This window comes from Nannospalax galili, unplaced genomic scaffold, assembly GCF_000622305.1.
Source record: "Nannospalax galili isolate Female #2095 unplaced genomic scaffold, S.galili_v1.0 scaffold6, whole genome shotgun sequence".
Classification (NCBI taxonomy): Eukaryota; Metazoa; Chordata; class Mammalia; order Rodentia; family Spalacidae; genus Nannospalax; species Nannospalax galili.
The window spans coordinates 690,069-712,748 of NW_008355036.1; the positions used below are offsets into that span (position 1 = coordinate 690,069).

The 22,680-nt window shown below is 37.5% G+C and overlaps 1 protein-coding gene across 4 annotated transcripts in view; it reads left to right on the top strand.

The window, feature by feature from the left end:
- The window catches only part of Zbtb44 (zinc finger and BTB domain containing 44), a 50,715-nt gene extending 29,199 nt beyond the window's left edge, over positions 1-21,516 (top strand). Inside the window, exons 2-6 of one of the 4 annotated variants that reach the window (XM_008852102.2) lie at positions 1,288-2,361; positions 12,580-12,664; positions 15,403-15,566; positions 18,049-18,349; positions 20,343-21,516. In XM_008852102.2, coding sequence (XP_008850324.1) covers positions 1,344-2,361; positions 12,580-12,664; positions 15,403-15,566; positions 18,049-18,349; positions 20,343-20,625 — 1,851 coding nt within the window. In that variant the 5' untranslated portion in view covers positions 1,288-1,343 and the 3' untranslated portion in view covers positions 20,626-21,516. The remainder of the gene's footprint in view (positions 1-1,287; positions 2,362-12,579; positions 12,665-15,402; positions 15,567-18,048; positions 18,350-20,342) is intronic. The other 3 variants (XM_008852105.2, XM_017802923.2, XM_008852104.2) reach the window with 3 other exon arrangements.
- Positions 21,517-22,680: the final 1,164 nt, after the last annotated feature.

Sequence of the window (22,680 nt, forward strand, 5' to 3'; positions counted from 1 at the left end):
CGTTAGAACCACTGAAATGTCCTCCTTCATACCTGTTTGGTGTGTCTTTTTCTGAGGCCATTCTTCAATCAATGTAGTCTTTCACTTTTTGATTAAACTATTTATTATGAAAATTAAATGTATAAAAAAAGAGACTAACTTTAAAAATACCAGGTACTTATCCCCCCCCCCAAAAAAAAGAATATTAGGTAACTTTAAATACTCTGAAAGTAGATTCACAGGTTCATGAGATTAAATGAAATGTCTGAAAACTAATTTAAAACTTGGAATTGTATTTAACACTGAAAAATAAGATGAAAATATTTTCAAAGACTGGTTACAAATTATCATGTATTATATGCTAAAATTATGAGTACAGGATGATTACAGAAAGCTAACTTATTCCCCAGAATTGTGTAATTCATAGTACATAAATTACAGATAAATAAAAAATATAACTGTGAAATCAAACATTTTAAGTCCACTGGCAGTAGGACTAGGACAGGAGCTGAGGAGTGCACGGGAGTGATAAGAAGAGCTTTCCCAATCCAGAGGCCATCCCACATCACAGAGTGACCTAAGTGCTGCTTTAAAAGTCAGCCCCATCCCTACCTCAGCTACATCTCTAATCTGTTTCTCTCCAGGCCATTTCTTGTTTACCTTGTTTAAAAAAAGTACAATTTTCCTAAATAGGAAAACCACAATAAAAAGTCTGTAACTAGATATTCCAAATTATTACATGCTGGACAGTAAAAATATAAGGAGAATACAATTATCAGAAAAGGTGAAAGGGCCACACACAGCACTCTGGGGCTAGAAGAGTTCACAGAACATAAAGTTAAATGTGAGTTAAAAAAAATATATATATATATATGTATATATAGCCAGTGCTCTTAACCACTGAGCCATCTCTCCAGCCACCAAGCTGTTGCTTTTAAATTCAGCTAATTAACATAGTGATTTATAGGCCATTGGTCAGATGGTTTAAAGAATGTATATTCATTATTTATCTATGCATTCATTTTGTTTGTTTGAGTCTTACTCTGTAGCCCAAGCTGGCCTGAAACTCACTGTTGGCCCAGATTGGCCTTGAACTTACGGCAGTCTCCTGCTTCAACCTCCCTAGTACTGGAATTATTAAGAAGTAAGATACCACACCAAACACAGAATTATTTTAATGGGTTCCATACCTGAAGTTTCTCCCTCACTATCTTTTTTGTTTTTTATTTGGCACACATAAAAATGGTGTGAATTTCTTCTTTCAATCATTAAGCTGTCATTTGATGTTTTGTTTTCTGTGCTTTTTAGGACATTTCTGATTCATTTGCATCCTTGAAGAGCATCTGTAGAAGAGGAAGGAAAAGATGGGTGTGAAAACGTTTACTCATAGCTCCTCTTCCCACAGCCAGGAAATGCTTGGAAAACTAAATATGCTACGAAATGATGGACATTTTTGTGATATCACTATTCGTGTCCAGGACAAAATCTTCCGGGCTCATAAGGTGGTACTAGCAGCTTGCAGTGATTTCTTTCGCACCAAACTTGTAGGCCAAGCAGAAGATGAAAACAAAAATGTGTTGGATCTGCATCATGTTACAGTGACTGGCTTTATACCCCTTTTAGAATATGCTTACACAGCCACTCTGTCAATTAACACAGAAAATATCATTGATGTTCTAGCTGCGGCTAGCTATATGCAGATGTTTAGTGTTGCTAGCACCTGCTCAGAATTCATGAAATCAAGTATTTTATGGAATACCCCCAATAGCCAACCAGAAAAAGGTCTAGATGCTGGACAAGAAAATAATTCTAACTGCAATTTTACTTCTCGAGATGGAAGCATTTCTCCAGTGTCTTCAGAGTGCAGTGTAGTAGAAAGAACCATTCCTGTCTGCCGAGAATCACGGAGAAAACGCAAAAGCTACATTGTTATGTCTCCTGAGAGTCCTGTAAAATGTAGCACACAAACAAGTTCACCCCAGGTATTGAATTCTTCAGCTTCCTATGCAGAAAATAGAAATCAGCCAGTTGACTCCTCTTTAGCTTTTCCCTGGACTTTCCCTTTTGGAATTGATCGAAGGATTCAGCCTGAGAAAACTAAGCAGGCAGAAAACACCCGGACTTTAGAATTACCTGGCCCATCTGAGGCAGGTAGAAGAATGGCTGATTATGTGACTTGTGAGAGCACAAAAACTACCTTGCCTCTGGGTACCGAAGAAGATATCCGGGTCAAAGTAGAAAGATTAAGTGATGAGGAGGTCCATGAGGAAGTGTCCCAGCCTGTCAGTGCATCTCAGAGCTCACTGAGTGATCAGCAGACAGTGCCAGGAAGTGAACAAGTCCAAGAGGACCTTCTGATTAGTCCACAGTCTTCCTCTATAGGTATAATGCTTTCTATGTTTTCATGTTACAGTCAGTTCAAATGTTTTTAAGCTTTTCTGTGCTCAGTCCTATAGAAAATATAAAAAATGGCAAAACATGGTAACTAGAGTTAAGGGGAGTGGGGCTTAAAATAGGGTCTCCCTGTTGCCCCAGCTGTCCTAGCATTCACTATGTAGACTAGGCTGGCCTTGATCTCAAGAGATCCGCCTGCCTCTGATACGACTAAAGGTGTGCACCATCCATGCCCGCTAGTAACTGGATTGTTAAAAAAATGTTACTAGTTCTATAATTTTTTTTTTTTTTTTTTTTTTGCAAGTTACACATTGAGAAAGAAAAAAGTTCAACAGTATATAAGGGCAAAAAGCAGAGATAAAATTTGTAAATTATTTTCATTTGCTTTGGTTTTTGGGGTTTTTGTTTTGTTTTGTTTTTTTGTCTTTTTTGAGACAGGGTCTCCTTGTAGCCCCAGCTGTCCTGGAACTCACTATGTAGATCAGGCTGGACTCGAATTCACAAAGATCCGCCTGCCTCTGCCTCCCAAGTGCTGGGATTAAAGGCATACACCACCATACCCAGCTACAATTCTTTAATTTTATGTGTATGTGTGTGTTGTCTGCATGTGTGTGAGTGCTGGGAACCAAACCCAGATTAAGAGCAGTCAGTGCTCTTAACCGCTGAACCATCTCTTCAGCCCCTGCTTTGTTTTTTTTAAAGACAAGGTCTTGTGATGTAGTCCAGGCCAGCCTTGAGCTAGTGATCCCCTTGCCTCAGCTTCCTGGTTGTTGGGGTTGCAGATGTATGCCACCACACCCAACCAGGGACAGTGCTACACACCTAGAATCTCAGCACTAAAGAAACATAAACAGGAGAATTCATAGTTCAGAAGTCCTCAGCACTTAATGAGTTTCAAGGCCTGTGCTATATGAGACCCTGTCTTGGAGGGAAAAATCCACTTCTTTATTGAAATATTCATTAAGGGCCAGTAATGGTGTTTGCTGCCAAGTCTGAGGACATGAGTTTGAGTTCTGGAACCCACATGATAGGATAAAACCACCTATACACACAATAAGTGAAAAAAAAAATACTGAAAAGTTACAATGTTTCAAATATGATGATGTGTAAGACAAAGACATGACTTCTACAACAATGGAGTTAATAGCCCAACTGGAGAATCAGATATGTCAGTAGGTGATTATAATGAGCTGTTAAAAATGTTATACTAGACAAATTAAAAAGCATTATTAATGTAACAATGGAAAGAGCAAATTAACAGTAGCATATGTGAGTGGGTCTTAAGCAATGAGAGTTTGCCCAAGTAAGGTAACAACGTAGAAAACATAAAGAAAGGCACAGTATGTTCAGTAAGTAGTGAACCAGGACACGGTGATGTAGACAAAGCACAGACACTGAACCTGTGGGAATAAGTAGGTGATAAGTCAAAAGGAGCTGGTAAGAACAGATTGTGAAGAGCCTTGAACACCAGTTCCAAGTAAGGATTGCATTCAACTGTAGATAACAGAAACTGTTTTCAGTGGCTTTGCCAAATAGGATTTTACTTTTATTATATGGTAGTGTTCCAGAATTGGAAGTTCAGAACTGGTAATATGGTTTTACAGTATGATTTAGGATCTTTGTGTATTTATAATTTATCAGTTTATTCCATAGACTTATTTCCTTTGTATTTATGAGATACTCACTTCATCTTGACATTTACACTCTGGAAAGAGAGAATGCTCATGTCAGGAATGCACTAATTGTCCTGGGAAACATTTTAAAACTAATGCTAGTATGTGCCATATGATCTTTCTTAATAACAAAGAATCTTGAGAAATTATTTTTAGTTGAGTATGTGATTACCTTAAACAAAATTAGAAAACACTAGATAGTGCAGCAAGCAATGCCCACCACAGGTAGGCTAAGTAAATGTAAATTTTACCCTAATACTCTAAATCTTAAAAGGAGTAAGACAGACAAACAGACAGATATTTTAGGAAAATTAGTTTGGTTTTGATATTGTTAATGCAAGAGATTTGGCTATGCAGAGACAGATTTGGTTCTAAAACCTGTTAGACCAGTGGGTATAAAAGAGTAAAACTTTTTTTTTAATTATAAGATTTTTATAAATGAATAATGAATCCGTACAACCTAGTAATGTTGAGTATATACATTGAAAGGGATGGGTGAAAGTACTAAGGATGAATAATGATTCAATAATTTTTCATACCTTATTGTCTGAGTCCAGATGTGTCTTTGCAGTTAGTTTTTCCCCCTTCTTAATGATGCAAAAAATGATAATTATAATACATAGCATTTTGCCATCTACTAAATGCAATAACTGTAATATGAAAAATTAGTGGTTGGAGGCTGGAGAGATGGTTCAGTGGTTAAGAGTTCTGCCCGCATGACAACTAACAACCGTCCCTAACTCCAGTTCCAGGGGATTTGACACCCTCTTCTGACCTCTATGGGCATTGCATAGTACAGGTACACTTATACACATGCAGGTCATACACATAATAATAATTAATAATAAATACTGTTTTTTTTGGTCTTTTTGAAACCGGGTCCCCCTGGAGCCCCAGCTGGCCTGGAACTCACAGGCAGATCCACCTGTCTCTGTCTCCCTAGTGCTGGGATTAAATTTAAAAAAAAAAAGAAAATCAATGGTAGGAGGTAGGGGGTGCTCATTTTAAGAGTAATCAGCAAGGTCAGTTTTATGTAAATTATGTTTAGATTACAACCAAGCAGTTTTAGAGAACTGGAAGAGCCAAAACCAAAGGACTAATCCTTGGGAAGTATCTATATTTTTAAGGTTGGGAAGGGATTTGGGGTGGGGGGTGTCTTTTTGAGACAGGGTCTCTATTTTTAGCCAGGCGTGGTGGTGCATACCTTTAATCCCATCACTTGGGAGGCAGAGGCAGGCAGATCTTTGTGAGTTTGAGGCCAGACTGGTCTACATAGTGAGTTCCAGGACAGCTGGAGCTACAGGGAGACCCTGTCTCAGAAAGACAAAAAAAAAAAAAATTATATATATATAGTTTTTATTTTATGTGCATGAGTGCATTGCCTACATGTATGTAATTGCACCCATGTCATGCAGTGCCCATGGACGTCAGAAGAGGGCATCAGATTACCCTGGAACTGGAGTTACAGATGGTTGCTAGCCACCATGTGGATGCTGGCAATTGAACCCAGGTCTTCTGCAAGAGTAGCCAGTACTCTTAACCACTGAGCCATCTTTCTAGCCCCACAACCACATAATTTTTTTAAAAAATTTTAAATCCTTTTATTTAAAACGAAGTTTAAGTCCATCAATCCTTTCTACTCCTAGGAATGTCATTTTTCAGTCTGTGCTGTCTGGGTAGTGCCAGACAGATGTTGTTGTCTGCAGATCCACCTGGAGATGCAATCATCCTTGACCTAAATTGTTTTCTGTTGCTGTGATAAAATATTGACCATGCCAAGTTGGGAAGGAAAGGGTTTATTTGGTTTATAGCATATTCCCTTCATAGAGGGAACTCAATGTAGGAACTGGAAGGAGGAACCTGAAGGCAGGAACTGAAGCACAGACCAGGGAGGAATGGTGCTTTACTGGCTTGCTCCTCTGGTCTGTGCTCAACCTGCTTATATAATACAAGACAGCATGCCCAGGGGTGGCACCACCCACAGTGGGCTGGGCCCTCCCACATCACTTAATCAAGAATGTACCCCACAGACATGACCACAGCCAGTCCAGTAGAACTAGTAACTCAGTTGAGGTTCCCTCTACCCAGGTCTGTTGACAGAACTATCCAGCACAATCCTACACCCTCAAAATGGAGTCTTCTAGGGCAAGGCACAACCTGGGTTGGGGGGTGGGGGGCGACCCCAAAGAACAACTGTTTTATACAATATGGAGTAACTTAGAGTAGGACCATACCTTGATCTCAACAGCTCTCAACTGTAGCCCAGGCAGGCTTTGAACTTGAGAGCCTCCTGCCTCTGCCTCTTGTATAGGTGGAATTGGAGACCTGTACTACCAGACCCAGCTTGCTTTTTTATTTTTCAAGTGTGAACCTAAGATAATTGTATTAAAAATATGTATAATATTGCCTAACATGTGGTAAATGCTTGATAGGATGACCAATTAATTATTTTTCATTGCTAGAAGATTTTTGTGTCTTGAGTACTGTAGTATGATACACTAGAAGCTGCTATACACTGTTGTTTGTTGCTGAAAGGGTGAGCTGACTTGGTAAGCTAGTCCTCACCATATCAAGCTGATTGCGTACATAAATCACCTTTACTGTTTGAAGAAGTAAAAAGGTCTGTCCAGAATTCTTAGCTGTTCTCAACTGCCTCTTAGAATCCCTATAGCATAGAAAACTTCCCTCCACTAGTTTCAGGACGGAACCCAGGGTCTTGTGCAAATTAGGCTGTCTCATTGAGCTATACTTCCAATTTAAAAATTTCATTAAAACTGAGTAATTTAAGAAACATTATCACCAATCAATAACTTGTATAACCTGCTGTTAAATCAGTCTAATTCAATATCCAGTTCATTTACCTTTGTTTTGTTGTTGTCAGAAGCTATCACCTCAGGAAAAAGAGTTTATAAACTTTTATTTTTGCTCATAATTGTATAAGTGATAGCATTTCTTAGGTGCTAAAATTTCCACAATATGGACAAAACTCTTAAATCTTTTATTTTTAGATTTTGATACACTTAAGAACCATGGGTTGATGGCTGGAGAGATAGTTCAGTGGTTAAGAGCACTGGTTGCTCTTGCAGAGGACCTGGGTTCAATTCCCAGCACCCACATGGTGGCTAACAACCATCCATAACTCCAGTTCCAGGGGAATTCGATGCCCTCTTCTGACATCTGCAGGCATTACATGACATGGGCACACTTATATTCATGTAGGTAATACACTCATACACATAAAATAAAAAAATAATAAAATATTTTGAAAAAGAATCATAGATGAGAATAAAGTACTTTTATTTTTACATACTATCTATTGAATTATAGAGTTAGTGACCAAGATTTAAGTGACATTTTCTTGTGTCAAAATAGACTTTTTGTTACAAATGTATTTTTCACTCTCTATATATGTGTGTCTGTAAGTATATGTCAGGTATGTAGGGCATCAAATCTCCTGAAGCTAGAGTTACAGGCAGTTGTAAGCCACTTGACATAGGTGCTGGGACCTGAACTCAGGTCTTCTGTAAGAACAGGAAGCACTCTTAACTGCTGAGCTGTCTCTTCAGCTCCTCAGTAGATTTTTAATAAACCATTGACATTCCAGAATCAAAGGCAGAGTGGGTATTATTTCTACCTTACCAAGTTAACACCCTTCCTGAGGATCAGAAACAATGCCACTAGATTAGTCATCGTGCCTCTAAACATTAATATTGTCTTCACTTGAATAAGTTAAGAATACTACAAAGAAATTTTTTATGTTCTGGTTCCCAAATCCAAATATTTGGACTTTTCCAGTTTTCATTCTAAGACAAATGGAATTGCTACTGTTAAGTTCCCTTTTCTTTAAGGAAAAAACAATGGGAATGGAAAGATAATTGAGCAGTTCACTAAAAGTCAGCAAATATCAAACGGGAATAATAAAAAGAAACACAAATCTAGACACATAATGAATTCAGAAAATAAAATTAACAAAACAAAAATTCAGAAAATAAAAAAGGATGTTGGGGCTGGAGAGATGGCTCAGTGATTAAGAACACTGGTTGTTCTTGCAGAAGACCCGGGTTCAAATCCCAGCACCCACATGGCAGCTAACAACTGTAACTCCAGTTCCAGGGGCTCCAACAGCCTCTTCTGACCCCCACAGGCGTTGCATTACATGCGTGCACTTATGCAGGCAATACACACGTACACATAAAGTAAAAATAATAAATAATTTTTTTTAAAAAAAGGATGCTGTGTCACCTTTAAGAGTATCTGACTTTTCACTGGGCATGGTGGCACATACCTTTAATCCCAGGACTTGGGAGGCAGAGTCAGGCGGATCTCTGTGAGTTTGAGACCGTCCTGGTCTACATAGCGAGTTCCAGGCCAACTGGGGCTACAGGGAGACCCTTTCTCAAAAAGACCCCCCCCCCAAGAAAAGTATCTGACTTTTCAGCATCAGAAACCGGGGGATGCTGTCCTAGGAAAAATGTAAATACCAATCTTGTTTTCTGCTCATTCGTTGTCAGCTCAACACATCTGGGAAGAGCACGCCTCAATTGAGGAATTTCTTCCATCAGATTGGCCTATGGGCATGTCTATGAGGCATTTTCTTGATTGGTAATTGATGTAGGACAGATCTAGCCCTCTGTGGTGATGCCATCCCTGGGTAGGTGTTCCTGGGCTGTATAACAAAGATAGCTAAGCAAGCCAATAAACAGTGTTCCTCCATGGTCTCTGCTTCATTTCCTGCCTTGATTTTCTCCCTTGGCATCCATTGATGATGGACTGTAACCTGTAAAATGAAATAAACCCTTTCTTTCCAGTTGGTTTTGGTCAGTGTTTTATCTCAGCAACAGAAAGTAAACAAGAACAAGTGAGAATAGTTTTCAAGAATGAAAGTGAGGGACTGGAGAGATGGCTCAGCAGTTATGAACACTGCTTGTTCTTGCAGAAGACCCGAGTTCAAATCCCAGCATCCACATGGCAGCTAACAACTGCCCGTAACTCCAGTTCCGACGGCTTCTTCTGTCCTCTTGAGAGCATTGCACAACATGGGTGCACTTACCTACATGCAGGCAATACACACATACACATAAAAATAATAAAAATTTTTAAAAAAAGAATGAAAGTGAAGACTAGGAATAAAGTTCATTTGGTAAAGTACTTGCTTAGCATGCGGGAAGTTCTGAGTTTAATCCCCAGCACTGCATAAAACCAGGCACCTTGGTCCATTTTTTCAATCTCAGTATTCAGGAGGTGGAGGCAGGAAGATCACTAAGAAGTTAAAGGTCATCCTCTGCTACATAGTAAATTTGTGGGCAGCCTGGAATACATGAGACTGAGGTATGGTTTTTTGTTGTTGTTGTTGTTGTTGTTTTTAAAGTTGTCCTTCCTTCTGCCTGTACTATATGAGACCCTACCTCAATAGAAGTGAAAAGAATGATTTCAGACAAACAAAAACATCAAATCATCATTAGAAAATCTTGATGGACTTCATGAGGCAAAAGTGAGCACAAACAAAATACCAGATAATTTCTAAGTTACAGAATGCAAACAGGTAGGAAAGGAATTAAAGGCCGCCAAACATCTTTGTATTATCTAGGAGGAAGTAAAGGTTTTGACTATACTGGGGAGGGGGCTGCTAGGGATAGATCCCAGTTGCTGTACCACTGAGCTATATCCCCAACCCAGTATATATATAATGTCTAAGGTGGCCAACCAGTAAAATCAGTAGGAAAGTACTACAGAATGTCCAAACTAATAGAAAAGTGCTCATTAACACCTGTACTGAACCAACTAATTCAGAAATGTGTCTAAGAAATGCAAAGAGCCAAGAATAGCCAGAACATTCAAGAAGTACACAAAAGTGGTAAGAATTATACTGCTAGAGATCAAGATTTATTGTAACACTAGATTAAAGATTTACCTTAATGCACACAAAAGATAAGCAATTGCAACTTCATAGAGAACCTGAAAACCTGTTCACTTGCATATACTTAACAAGTTACAGAAACAGCATTACAGAATAGAAATTCCTTGAATAATTTGGTTACGGGGCAGCTGGAGAGATGGCTGAGCAGTAAGAGCACTGACTGCTCTTGCAGAGGATCCAGGTGCCATCACTCATATGGCAGCTAACAATCATCCATAACTCCAGTTACAGGGGATTTGATACCCTCTTCTGACCCTCTGAGGGCATTGCACGACACAGGTGCACTTACACACAGAGCAAGCAGTACACTCAAACACATAAAATAAAAATAATAATATTTTTTTAAAAAAGAAAGGGAAGAAGGAAAAAAAGTTGAAAAAATAATTTGGTTACAAAATTAAATCCACAGGAAATAGAAGACCTAAAGCTCAAAAGACAAAACATAAGTTTTTCAAAAGAATTTGAGATTGAGCTTGGCATGATGATGCACACCTTTGGTCTCAGTACTTCAGGGGCTGATGCAAGCTGATCTCTTTTCAGTTCAAAGCCAGCCTGGCCACACTGAGCAAGTGCCAGGCTGTCCAGGCCCATCATGGCTACATAGTGAGACTTTGTCTCAAACTCGTGTCCCCTAAAAAAATTAGTTTAAGAAAGTTGGTTTTTATTTTTTTTTTTTTTTTTGAAAAAAAAAAAAAAAAGATAAAAAAGACAAAGAGATTTTTAAATTTAAAAACCTTTGGCCATCAAACTGTGAAAGTACACTATTTATAGCTGGGCATGGTGGCGCACGCCTGTAATCCCAGCACTTGGGAGGCAGAGGCAGGTTATCTTCGAGTTCAAGGCCAGCCTGGCCTACATAGTTCCAGGCCAGTTGGGGGTACAGGGAGACCCTGTTTCAAAAAGACCAAAAAAAGTACACTATAAACTATGAAAGCTATTTATAAGATATATCATTGACAAAAGGCTTATCTAAAATGAAAAAAAAATTTTTTTTTTTTGTGGTATGGTGATTGAACCCAGGAGCTTGTAAATGCTAAGCAAACACTCTACCATTGATCTATCTCACAGCCCCTGAAAAGAAATTGTAATGAAAATGCAGACTTGGAACTGGCACTTACATCTATGAAACTTCCCTACCTCATTGATAAGAAGAAAAATGAAACACAAACACAGTGGAATACCAATGCACATCAACCAAATTACCAAAAATTAAAAAGAATAAAAGATGTTACTGCAGATATGGAACAGCACATTTATACTTATGGTAGTACTCCAGTAAGAGTTGCATTTTCAGATAAAGGTGAAAATAACCATAGTCTGATCTAGCAATCCCCATTCCTTAGTATATACCTTAGCAAAAGCCTACACTTGAGTATTGAGTTGCTTATGCCAGAACATTTACAGCAACATAGTTCATAATAAACCTGAATTGTCAGTTACAAGAGAATAGTTTGCTAATATTCTGCAACAATAAAAATAAGCAGTTAACATAGCAACATCAATGTTTTGAAGAAGCAAGTGATGATTTCTAGAATGCAAGCACTGCTTCTCTGTAACTTGTGTAGATGTTGCCTGGATGCTTTTTATCTTTTAAATTTTATATAAAAATCATGTCACAATAAAATAAGTTTTACAATATACAGATTATCGACACTTTAAATGATAGGTAAGTATCATTCAGTTTTATGTGGCTTTTAAATTGCCCTACTTGTTTTCTGAGGTTCCTGCCAAAGAAACAGTACTGAAAGAATTTACATACTAAAATAAGTCTTGTATATGATTCCTTTGTTTTAATTTGCTTTTTAACATTTATATTACAGATTTATTTATTTGTGTATGGCATGCAAGTAAATCAGAGAATAACTTGTGGCCATTAGTTACTTCCTAACATGTAGACTACCAGGGATCAAACTCAGCTCATCAGGCTTGGTGGCAAGTGCCCTTTTTACCTACCTTGCCATCTTGAGCCATCATGAGCCATCTTGCCAGCCCTGTAAGGTTTCTTTTTAAGCCACAAAAACATTTAGTCAAAAGTAAAATAGGAAATATTACTACTTTAAAACTTTTTTTTTTTTTTTTTTTTTTTTTTTTTTTTTTTTTTGGGGGGGTTTTTTTTTTTTTTACTTTTACTTTTGTGGGGAGTTTTTTGTTTGTAGCCCTGGCTAGTCTGGAACTCGCTATGTACCAAGCTGGCCTAGATCTCAAAGAGATCTGCCTGCCCCTGCCTCCCAAGTGCTAGGATTAAAGGTATGGGCTACACATGCCTCGCTCTTTTTTATGTCTATGTGTGAATATTTTGCCTGTATGTATGTAAACTGCACTATGTGTATAATGCTTGTGGAGGCCAGAAGAGGACCATCAAATTCCCTGAAACTGGTGTTAATGGACACTTATTATCCACCATATGGGTGTTGGAAACAAAACCCAGGTTCTCTTTGAGAGCAGCCAGTGCTCTTAATCACTGAGCCATCTCTTCATCCCCAAAATATCACTACTTTTTATAGGATATGAACACTATAAATATGTGTTAGATGACTTTGGGGGTATATGACAGTTACTATCTTGGGTTATTTGCACCAAACATTAATAACTTCTTTTTTTTAATCCTCTTCCCAGGCTCAGTAGATGAAGGAGTTACCGAGGGGTTGCCTACACTTCAAAATACTTCTAGCACCAATGCTCATGCAGATGATGATGACCGGTTAGTACTAACATAGTGTGCATTTTTCTTGTAAAGGTTGTGCTTGACAACTCTAAATCCAAGTACTCTAAATTCAAAATTGTGCAAGGAATCACATTAGACCTTTTTTTGTACATTTCTAAAACTGCGTAGTCTCTTTTCGTAAATGGAATGTTTACTCTCTTGTCTGCTTTAAGAAAAAAAAGGACTGGAGAGATGGCTCAGTGGTTAAGAACACTGGTTGTTCTTACAGAAGACCCATGTTTAAATCCCAGCACCCACATGGTGGCTGACAACCATCTGTAACTCCAGTTCCAGGGGATCCAGTGCCCTCTTCTGACCGACATGGGTGCACTTACATGCATGCAAGCCATACACTCATATGCATAAAATAAAAAAAATAATTTTATTTTTGTCTTTATTGAGACAGGGTCTCCCTGTAGCTCCAGCTGACCTGGAACTCACTATGTAGACCAGGCTGGCCTTGAACTCACAGAGATCTGCCTGCCTCTGCCTCCCAAGTGCTGGAACTAAAGGTATGCACCACCACGCCCAGCTTAAATAAAAAATTTGTTGAAGATATTAAAAAAAAAGAAAAAGTTTGCCAAGTTCTGCTCTGTATATCCATGATTCCTGAGTAATTGTCTTCATTTGACGCTTCCTGCTTGATAATTCCACGTACATATATAGAGGGCCATTTCAGGCCTAACAAAGCTAAGATAAAACTCTTGTTTGTAACTCCCCATCTGAGTCTTACCCCCTCTAGTCTCTGTCCCAGCTTCCATTTCATCTTCTAGTTTTTCAAGGACAGTCTCTGAAAATTACACATTATCCTTCTATATCTCATCACTTCCTACTTTTTCTCTCCTCTGTATTTAATCTTTAACTCCTTTTCAGTCTGCCTTCAGAATATATCCCCAACCTCTAGTCTATTTTCCTCTGTGCTACAGCCACCATAGTTTAAGTCACCACCATCCTTTTCCTTGACTATTGGCAGTTCTTTGAAATTAGCCCCTGATTCCACACCTTAGTCCATTTTCCTAGTATCTGCTACTTAGTTCATTCTCCTTACACTAGCCAGAATCATCTTTATTTCATTTTTGACTAAGATTGTGTCACTGTTTGTACTTAAAACCTAAATTCCTTGCTTTGCATTTTAAAACCCTACATTAGGACTTTTGCATGACTCTCATCAGACCATTCTTTTCACATTACACTGTAGCCACGTTGACCTACTTTCAGTTCCTAAAATCCTCCATATTGGTTACTGCCTTTGGACCTTTCTGCCATCCTATGACCTTTACCTTATGCTTTCTCTGATTTCCATTCACCCTCAGCTCTTTGACCTTCATATCATTGACTTAGTGTCAATTCTCAAGGAGGCCTTTACTGACTACCAGTTTAAGACAGTACCAGTCATGATTGGATCTTTCTGTTTTACTTCTCTCTTCTCTGGTCATTTTCTTGATTACTCTTCAAGTTCGTCTCTCAGCACTGAATATAGACTCCACTGAATGATTTAATTATTCCTCATACAGAGTGCAAAATATTCTCAGTAACTGTTAACTCCAGTTCCAGGAGATCTGGTGCTGAAAGTGTTAAGGATTCAAAGTACTCCACAAAGTGTATTATTTTTGAATAGCTAAACCTGGAGGATTATGAACCAAAATCATTTGAATGAATTAATAAAAGCAAAAATAAGTGTGCCTATTCAGTTAGGCATGGTGGTGCAAGCCTTTAATCTCAGCACTCTGGCAGAGGCAGACAGCTCTCTGAGATCCAGGCCAGCTGGGACTACAGGGAGACCCCATCTCAAACAACAACAAAAAGGAACGTGTGTGCTTATTTCTTAATATAAAACAGTAATGAAGTTATCTGTTCTTTATTAAATACTGTGTTGGATGATTGGGATATAGAGATGAAATAGCCTTTTCTCTCAAGGAGCTCTGTGAGTTGTTTTATATGTAAATGTGCATGTGGAGTGGGGGTAACCTAAGGAGGCCAGAGGTATTAGATCCCGGAGCTGGAGTTACAGGGACTTGAACTACCTGGCATGGGTGCTGGCACTCAAACTCGGGTTCTCTGCAAGAACAGTACAAGTTTTTAACCACCATGCCATCTCTGTAGCCTTCTCCATGAGTTTTTAGGGCAAGGGATTGAAGATAGCAAATCATCCTGAGTAATATACAAGGAATTTGTTGCCGTGTGTAGGAAGTTTTCCTACCTAAACCACTGATAAATCAAAGAAGGCTTCCAGGAGGATGTGGTGACTCAGCTACATTTTATAAAATGAGTAGAAATTACCCAGGCAAAGAAGATAGGCTTGTAGAAGGTGTTAAATGTGGGGAGATACCACATATAGCACATGGGAGGAATTAGCTTAGGATAAGGTATGTTTAGTCGGGGGAGTATGACCAGTTCAGATATTGAAGAGTCTTAAATTTTTCGTGGCGATTGAGAATTTATTCTGAAGAAAACAGTTGTTCCAGAATTTAATGGGGAAAATAATAAGGGCCTAAATCAAAATAGTAGCAGGGAGGAAGGATATCTTAAATAAATAGCTTATGACATGTTCTGTCATCCATGCTTAATTTAAGATGCTGGACACTCTAGTCAATAACATTGTTTCTGTGTTCTAAGTAAAAATCTGTTTTGAAAAGTCTTTGCTTATTCTTTTATTCATTTAAAGTTGAGCTGCAGAAATTTTTATTCAATTTAAAAATCAGAGCCTGGTTGCCTTCTTTGATTTATTTTTTTAGATTGGAAAATGTTCAGTATCCCTACCAACTCTACATTGCTCCTTCTACCAGCAGTACAGAACGGCCAAGTCCAAATGGTCCAGACAGACCTTTTCAGTGTCCAACCTGTGGGGTGCGATTCACCCGTATTCAGAACCTGAAACAGCACATGCTTATCCACTCAGGTAATGTCACCTTCCCTGTTGTTGCATAAGGGGGGCATGTGAAAACATTTTGCATTCACAACTAAAATAGAAAGTGAACACTTTGGGATGGACATAGTGGCATGTGCCTATAATCCCACCATTGAGGCCAGTCTGGGCTATGTAATATCAAGACTCTGTCTCAAAAGAGAGAGGGGGTGGGGATAAACAGATGCATTAGAGAACAGAAACAACTGAAAAGCTCTAAGAAGTCAAGATTGACTAGAGTCTGTTTCTGAAATGGTACAGCATCAGAATACAAATGCAGTCACCACAGATATCAAGTATTCTGGTTAAAACTTTAGAGGTAATATGTGTGGTAAATACATTAACTAGCATATACTGACTATATTAGGTATACATATATAGATGAGGAAAGAACAAATACAGATGGTAAAGCAAATGGGGTTAAAAGAACATGGAGGTTCTTTATGTCATTCTTACTCTTTTAATTTCTCTATAAGTTTGAAATTATTGCTAAATAAAAAGTGCTTAAAGATGTAATATTAAATTTTAATTCTAGCATTCTCTGCTCTGGTTAGTCAGCCTTATAGTACTTTTTTTTTTTCTTTTTTTAACAAAAGAAAGATTATTGGATAAATGGTGTAAATCAGATTTCAGTGAAGCTTATGTGCAGTGATCACAAAGGTAAAGGATTCTTTGGGGTAAAATCTGACCACCAAAGGATAAAAGATATTTGCTGCTGTTTTCAGCTGTGTTAGTATCTTATTTGTTCTTCTTTGGATAGTTCTTAATAATCCCTGGCCTAACACCAATTCTTTGGTTTTGTTAAATCCACAGGTTGTGTTTTGTCATTTTAAGCTTCCCCCACCCAAATTAGGATAGTGAATATTAGGAGACTGTTAATATTCTTTATAACTCGCTTATTAAATAGCTAACAATATTATATTAAATACTCAAAAAGCTAATCCACCATATAGTGGGTCTGTTAGGATTGTTTCCTACAAAGGTGTTAGAATTTTTCTTTTTTTTTCTTCTCATTTCTGTCTAAGATAGTGTCTTAGTTTGGGGTTTTGTCTGTGTGTGTGTGTGTGTGTGTGTGTGTGTGTGTTGCTATTGTAAGTGTCCTGTCAAAAGCAACTTAAAGGTGAAAGGGTCCATTTGACTCACAATTCCAGGTTTCAGTAGTCTGTCTTGGCAGGGAAGTCACAGCAGAAGCTTGAGAGAACTGGTCACATCACATCCATAGTCAAGAGCAGAGAACAATAGCATGCATGTTAGTGCTCAGCTTACTTTCCATTACATATGGTCCAGGATTCCCTGTTCCTTTCCGCCAACAATTAAAATAGGTCTTCCCACATCAGTCAACTTAATAAAGATAATCCCCATATACCTTCCCTGAAGCCCATCCCCCATCTCCCTTGACAAAATTTGTCAGGTTTCACACCACTAACCATCATAGATAAGGGATCTATCTTCAGTATAAACCTCTCTAATGAAATGTGTTATTGGGTTGTCTAAATGCAGTATGATTTGTGGCTAGATATATGATCCAGTCTTAGAACACTTGACTAGCCCTGGAATGGATCCTCAGTACCACAAACAAATAAATAAATAGTTAATGAATGTTCTAGTTTCCTCTCTGTTCCTATGATGAAACACTCTGACCAAACACAACTTAGGGAAGGAAATTACTTATTTCAATTTACAGGTTACATACACTCCATTATTGAGGGAAGTCAGGGCAGGAACTCAGGCAGAGACTTGAAGCAGAAATCATATAGTAATGCTGCTTGCTGGCTTATTCACAATCAAGAGATCCCCAATTAGACAAATGCCCACAGGCCAGTCTTCTCTGGAAAATATCAATTGAGACTCATTTCTCAGGTAACTAGACTGTTGTCATACTGACAGTTAAATCTGACTAGAGGCATTAATAAATTTTTAGAGGGCTGTAAAATAAATGATTTAGAAGAGTATTCAGAAATCACCTTAAATATGCATGCCCTGGTTTTATCCTCATCTGCCCTCTTTTTTTAAGCACTAGTGATTTCAGATATTCTGCACCTTATCTGAGATAACATTATGTTTTTTTGGCAGTTTTTGTCTTTGTAAATTATTGCTATAGGCCAGGCTTAGTGGCACATGCTCTTGATCCCAGAGCCCAGGAGGAAGAGGCAGGCCAATCTCTTGTGAATTCAAGGCCAGCTGGGGATATAGGGAGGCCTGGTCTCAAAACAAAAAGCAATAAATTATTGTTATAAAATTGTAGTTCAGGTCGGGCATGGTAGCGCACCCCTTTAATCCCAGCACTTGGGAGGCAGAGGCAGCCAGATCTTTGTGAGTTCAAGGCCAGCCTGGTCTGCATAGTGAGTTCCAGGACAGCTGGGGCTACAAGGAGACCCTGTCTCAAAAAGACAAAAAAAATTTTGTAGTTCAGAAATTTGTGAGGTTTATGACCTATTGGCTTATTTTTCAGATGTTATTTTGCGTTGTCTTACAGGAATTAAACCATTTCAGTGTGACCGCTGTGGGAAAAAGTTCACCAGGGCTTACTCGCTAAAGATGCATCGCCTAAAGCATGAAGGTAAACGCTGTTTCCGGTGCCAGATATGTAGTGCCACTTTCACTTCCTTCGGGGAATATAAACACCATATGAGGGTTTCCCGGCACATTATCCGCAAGCCTCGGATTTACGAGTGCAAAACATGTGGCGCCATGTTCACCAACTCGGGAAATTTAATCGTGCACCTGAGGAGTCTGAACCATGAAGCATCAGAGCTAGCAAACTACTTCCAGAGCAGGTGAGGTGCACAGCGGAAAACCCAATCAGGAAAACTGCTTTCTAAACTCTTCCTGCTTGTCAAAGCAGCCTGCTGTGTTTTTATCAGGTTGCCAGCTAATTAGTCCCATTCATTTTAAAGTCCCAATATGCATACTCTGATCTCCTGATCTGATAAAATTTTACTAGATCTCCTAAGTTTATAAAGCTTTATACATATTTTATAGTTGGTATTAAAATATTTCCTACAAAATAAACAGCATATATATCCCCACAGAAGATTATCCCCTTGGGTTTTGTTTTGTTTTTTTCTAATATGAAGTTAAATAAATTTCTGTAGTGAATCCTAACTAGTTCTTACTGGCAGATATACCATGTTAGGTAATACGTAATAATGTTGGATTGCTTTAGACTAGAAATTCTTCACCACCACCACCCCTCCTTTTTAAAATCCTATATAAAGGAATATCCATTTACCAATAAAAACATTTTGACAGCTGTTATCATGGATACATTTAGATCCAATAAAGTCTCCTATCCTCAGCTTACTACTCCAGCTTTTAGTATTAATAATTTAATTTGATATTACCTTTCTGGATTTATAGGTTATCCAAGGAAATAAGGTTCCATTTCTATCTCTGCTGCTGCTGTTGATTGAGCATGTTAGTTTACAGGTGACATTTGAAATGTAGTCAGTGACAAGATGGCATCTAAGTTCTCCCATAGATATAAAATTCTATTCTGTGGGGGTTTTTTTTTTGTTTTTTGTTTTTTTTTTAACCTCTGTAGGAGTCCTTTAGCTTCCCAAACAATAAAATCCTTCTAAACCCTTACATTTTTAAATTAACCTTAATTTTTAAATCTTGTTTTTTAAAAATTCCACATTATTCATGCATAGATTTTGTTTTTCCCCCTTCAAAAAAGGGCTTTATTTTGGTTAATCACTTTTGATTCTAAATATATGGTTGCCATCACTAAGGCTAGATCATACGTCTGTTAAACATAGTTGTGCAGTGCCAAAATAGTGGTCTAGTTCACCACTCCTCTGTGTGTCTTCCCTATGCAGGGCCCTGTGTCTTACACTACTCTTGTCTAACCCATGAAGACTTTTTAGAAACTACAGCACAGCTGGGTGTGGTGGTACACACCTTTAATCCTAGCACTCTGGAGGCAGAGAGAGGCGAATCTGTATGCTTTCGAGGCCCTGGTACACAGCGAGTTCCAAACCAACTGGTGCTATATAGTAAGACCCTGCCCCAAAAATAAAAACACAGGACATTTGAAATTAACTTTTCAAGACAGATAAGCAAATTTGAATTTTCCTGTTAACACTGAATAATCAAATTATTAAATGGTCATATCAAATATATTAGTTATTGGCAGGCCTAGTATAATACCCTTTTTTAATTAAGTAATGAACATTTAAATAAAGTATCCAAGACTTATTTTGTAATAAACATTCTTTCCAAATTTTCATTCAAAGGTGCTTTATTAGTTTTCATATACCAAAACTAACAACACATTATTTTGTGCATCTTTCAACTTCCCATAGCAGATTACATGTAAAGTCATTTATTATAAGGACTTAGCTCCTTAGCTAATTTATATCCAGTTGGTAATGCAAAGATGGATTTTTCTATACCTCTTACTCAATGTGTATTCCAAGAAAAGTTAAGCATTTAAATTATTCACATGATCTTTGCTTTAGGGAAATCCAGCTCTTGAACATAGACCAAGGAAGGCCATTGAGGTGTCCAGAGGATCACTGAAAGTGATCATTAATCTTTTTTTAAAAATTATCCATAGAGAAAGATGATGCACTTTGGTTCTATTTAGTGACTTCAGTTTATATTTAAGAAAATGTAACTTATAAGTTCCTGAGCTCAATTAACTTCCTTGAAGAATTAGTGAAATGAAAAGTCCCTATCTTGTTTTACAGGTTACATCTTTGTTGTAGCTTGCTTATCACTGGTTTGAAAATTAATTCTATATTTTATCCTTTGCCTTTCATTTAGTGATTTCTTAGTACCGGACTACTTAAATCAGGAGCAAGAAGAGACCCTTGTTCAGTATGATCTTGGAGAACACAGTTTTGAAAGCAACTCTTCTGTTCAAATGCCTGTAATCTCACAGGTCTCTTCAACCCAGAATTGTGAAAGCACTTTCCCCTTGGGGTCTCTTGGTGGGCTTACAGAAAAGGAGGAAGAAGTGCAAGAACAGCCAAAGACCAGTGCTTGTGCCGAGACCACCCGGGATGACCCCCCTAAATCAGAGCTGTCGTCTATAACTATTGAATAATTTTGTGATTTGGCTTCATTTTTGGTTTTTGGAAAGTGCCTGTGGTTGGTCTTGTACATTTGAATTTAATTTTCTGAAAAACAAAGGGCTTCCCTTTGAAAGCCCTAAGACTGTTGGGGGTTTTTTGTTAATTTTTCATAAAAGAGAGATTGGCTTCTGTGGGTATACAGTAACGCATACTGTTGAAGCAGAACATAAACTCCGAGATGTAAGGAACCAGTTGATTTAAATCATACCAGTTCTTCCTTTGTTAAAAGCAGGCTAACAACAAATCATTAGATACAGAAGAAATCAGATGGTTGTTGACCTTCCTGAGGTTGAAAGTTACTAAACAGAATTTGACAATAGCCTAAGTAGATGTTTACTCCCTTATGCAGTATGTCATAAGCCCTGTAGTTTTGAAAGCTTTCTTTAACATTATGACAAATACTTCTGAAATCCACCATAGTTTTTTTAAGCTATTATGATTTTTTTCATGGTGAAAATTTGGTATTGGGTAGGCATTTCCCATACTTTTATAGTACCACTCCAAAGGCAGAGATACATGATTAAGAGGGGTCAGGCTGTGGATGGAATGACCAGGAATGTAGAATGAGGTATGTATACCCCAACCAGCTTTATAGGAACTCTTTTGAATACTGTTTTTTTTACTAAAGTTAATGTTTACCTGGTCTTCGAATGTTAATGCCTGGCTAACTTGGCTAACTAGGTCATCGCCCAGTCAGTTTCCCTTGTCCCATCAATATCCCTTTCACTTGCATATACTATTGTGCTGCCGTATAAAAGAAAAATATTGAAGATATTCTATATTTTATATATAGGTTTATGTATTGTGGGGGATGTTTTTGATGTGCTGTTTTGGACAAAATAAAGAATTCTGTTTTGAGGCTACATTCTTAAGATTTTTACAAAATCACATATGACAACGACACATTGTCCTTATTCCAAAATATTTTGAAGCATTGACAAGTTTATTGAAAGCAAGTACCATAGTTTTCACACAATGTAAACAATAATGTAAAAGATGAGACTATAAAATAAATGATTACCTATCACTCAGAAATTGGGGGAGGATTTGTTAAGACTAAAAACAATATCAATTTTTTACCACTTAAATGATGAAATTTATGAGATACTCTAAACTGGGATATACTTTTCATCTGGTGCCATTAAAGCCTCTTTAATCTGAAATATTCATAAGTCCATGAATAATGAACTTTTGATTAATTTTTCCTATATTATAAAATTCCCAAAGTTTCATCATTATAATATCTTGATTGGTTTAGAAAATAGAAACAAAATTTTTGGAATGTTTTTGTTTTTTGTTTTTTTGGGTTTGGCTTTAGGTAATTTGTTTTATAACAGGGTCATGTATAGCCCAGGCTGGCCTAGATTCATGATTCTCCTGCCTCAACTTCCCCAGTGTTAGCATAGGCATGCACTACCACACCTAGCTCAAACTGTAATTCTTTAGTAAAACATAAGATTTTATTAAGATGCTGGTTTTTTTAATTAAAATTAATTTGTTTTTTCTTTAAAATTAGTTAATTCTTTAATTTTATCACACATATAAAGAAAAAATAAGCTCAGAATTTTTTTAGGTTAGGATTTTTTTTTTTTCTGTCTCTGCCTATATTCTGCTAGTCTTAAACTTCCAACTTTTTTTTTTTTTTTAATACTGAGCACTGAACCCAGGACCTTGTACATGCTAAGTATGTGCTCTACCACTGAGCTACACTCCTGGCCTTTATTTCCAATTTTTTTACCTCACTCATGAGCCTATTTACTCCTTATCATAGGTGTGTATGACGCTCAGAAAAATAAAATAGAAAAGTCAGAGTCTTTATTTTACTGTCATATATAATCCTTGAAAACTATTACACCTACTAATAAATATATCTTAAAATTTACATCAGAATCCTGTTTTAGTACAGTAAAGACTAGGTTAAATTACAGTCAGGAATTATCATTGCCCTGGGTTCCAAGTTGAGGTTTTATTGTTTGGTTTTTGTTTGTTTGTTTTGTTACGGGAAGGAAGAAAGAAATCAGAATAAA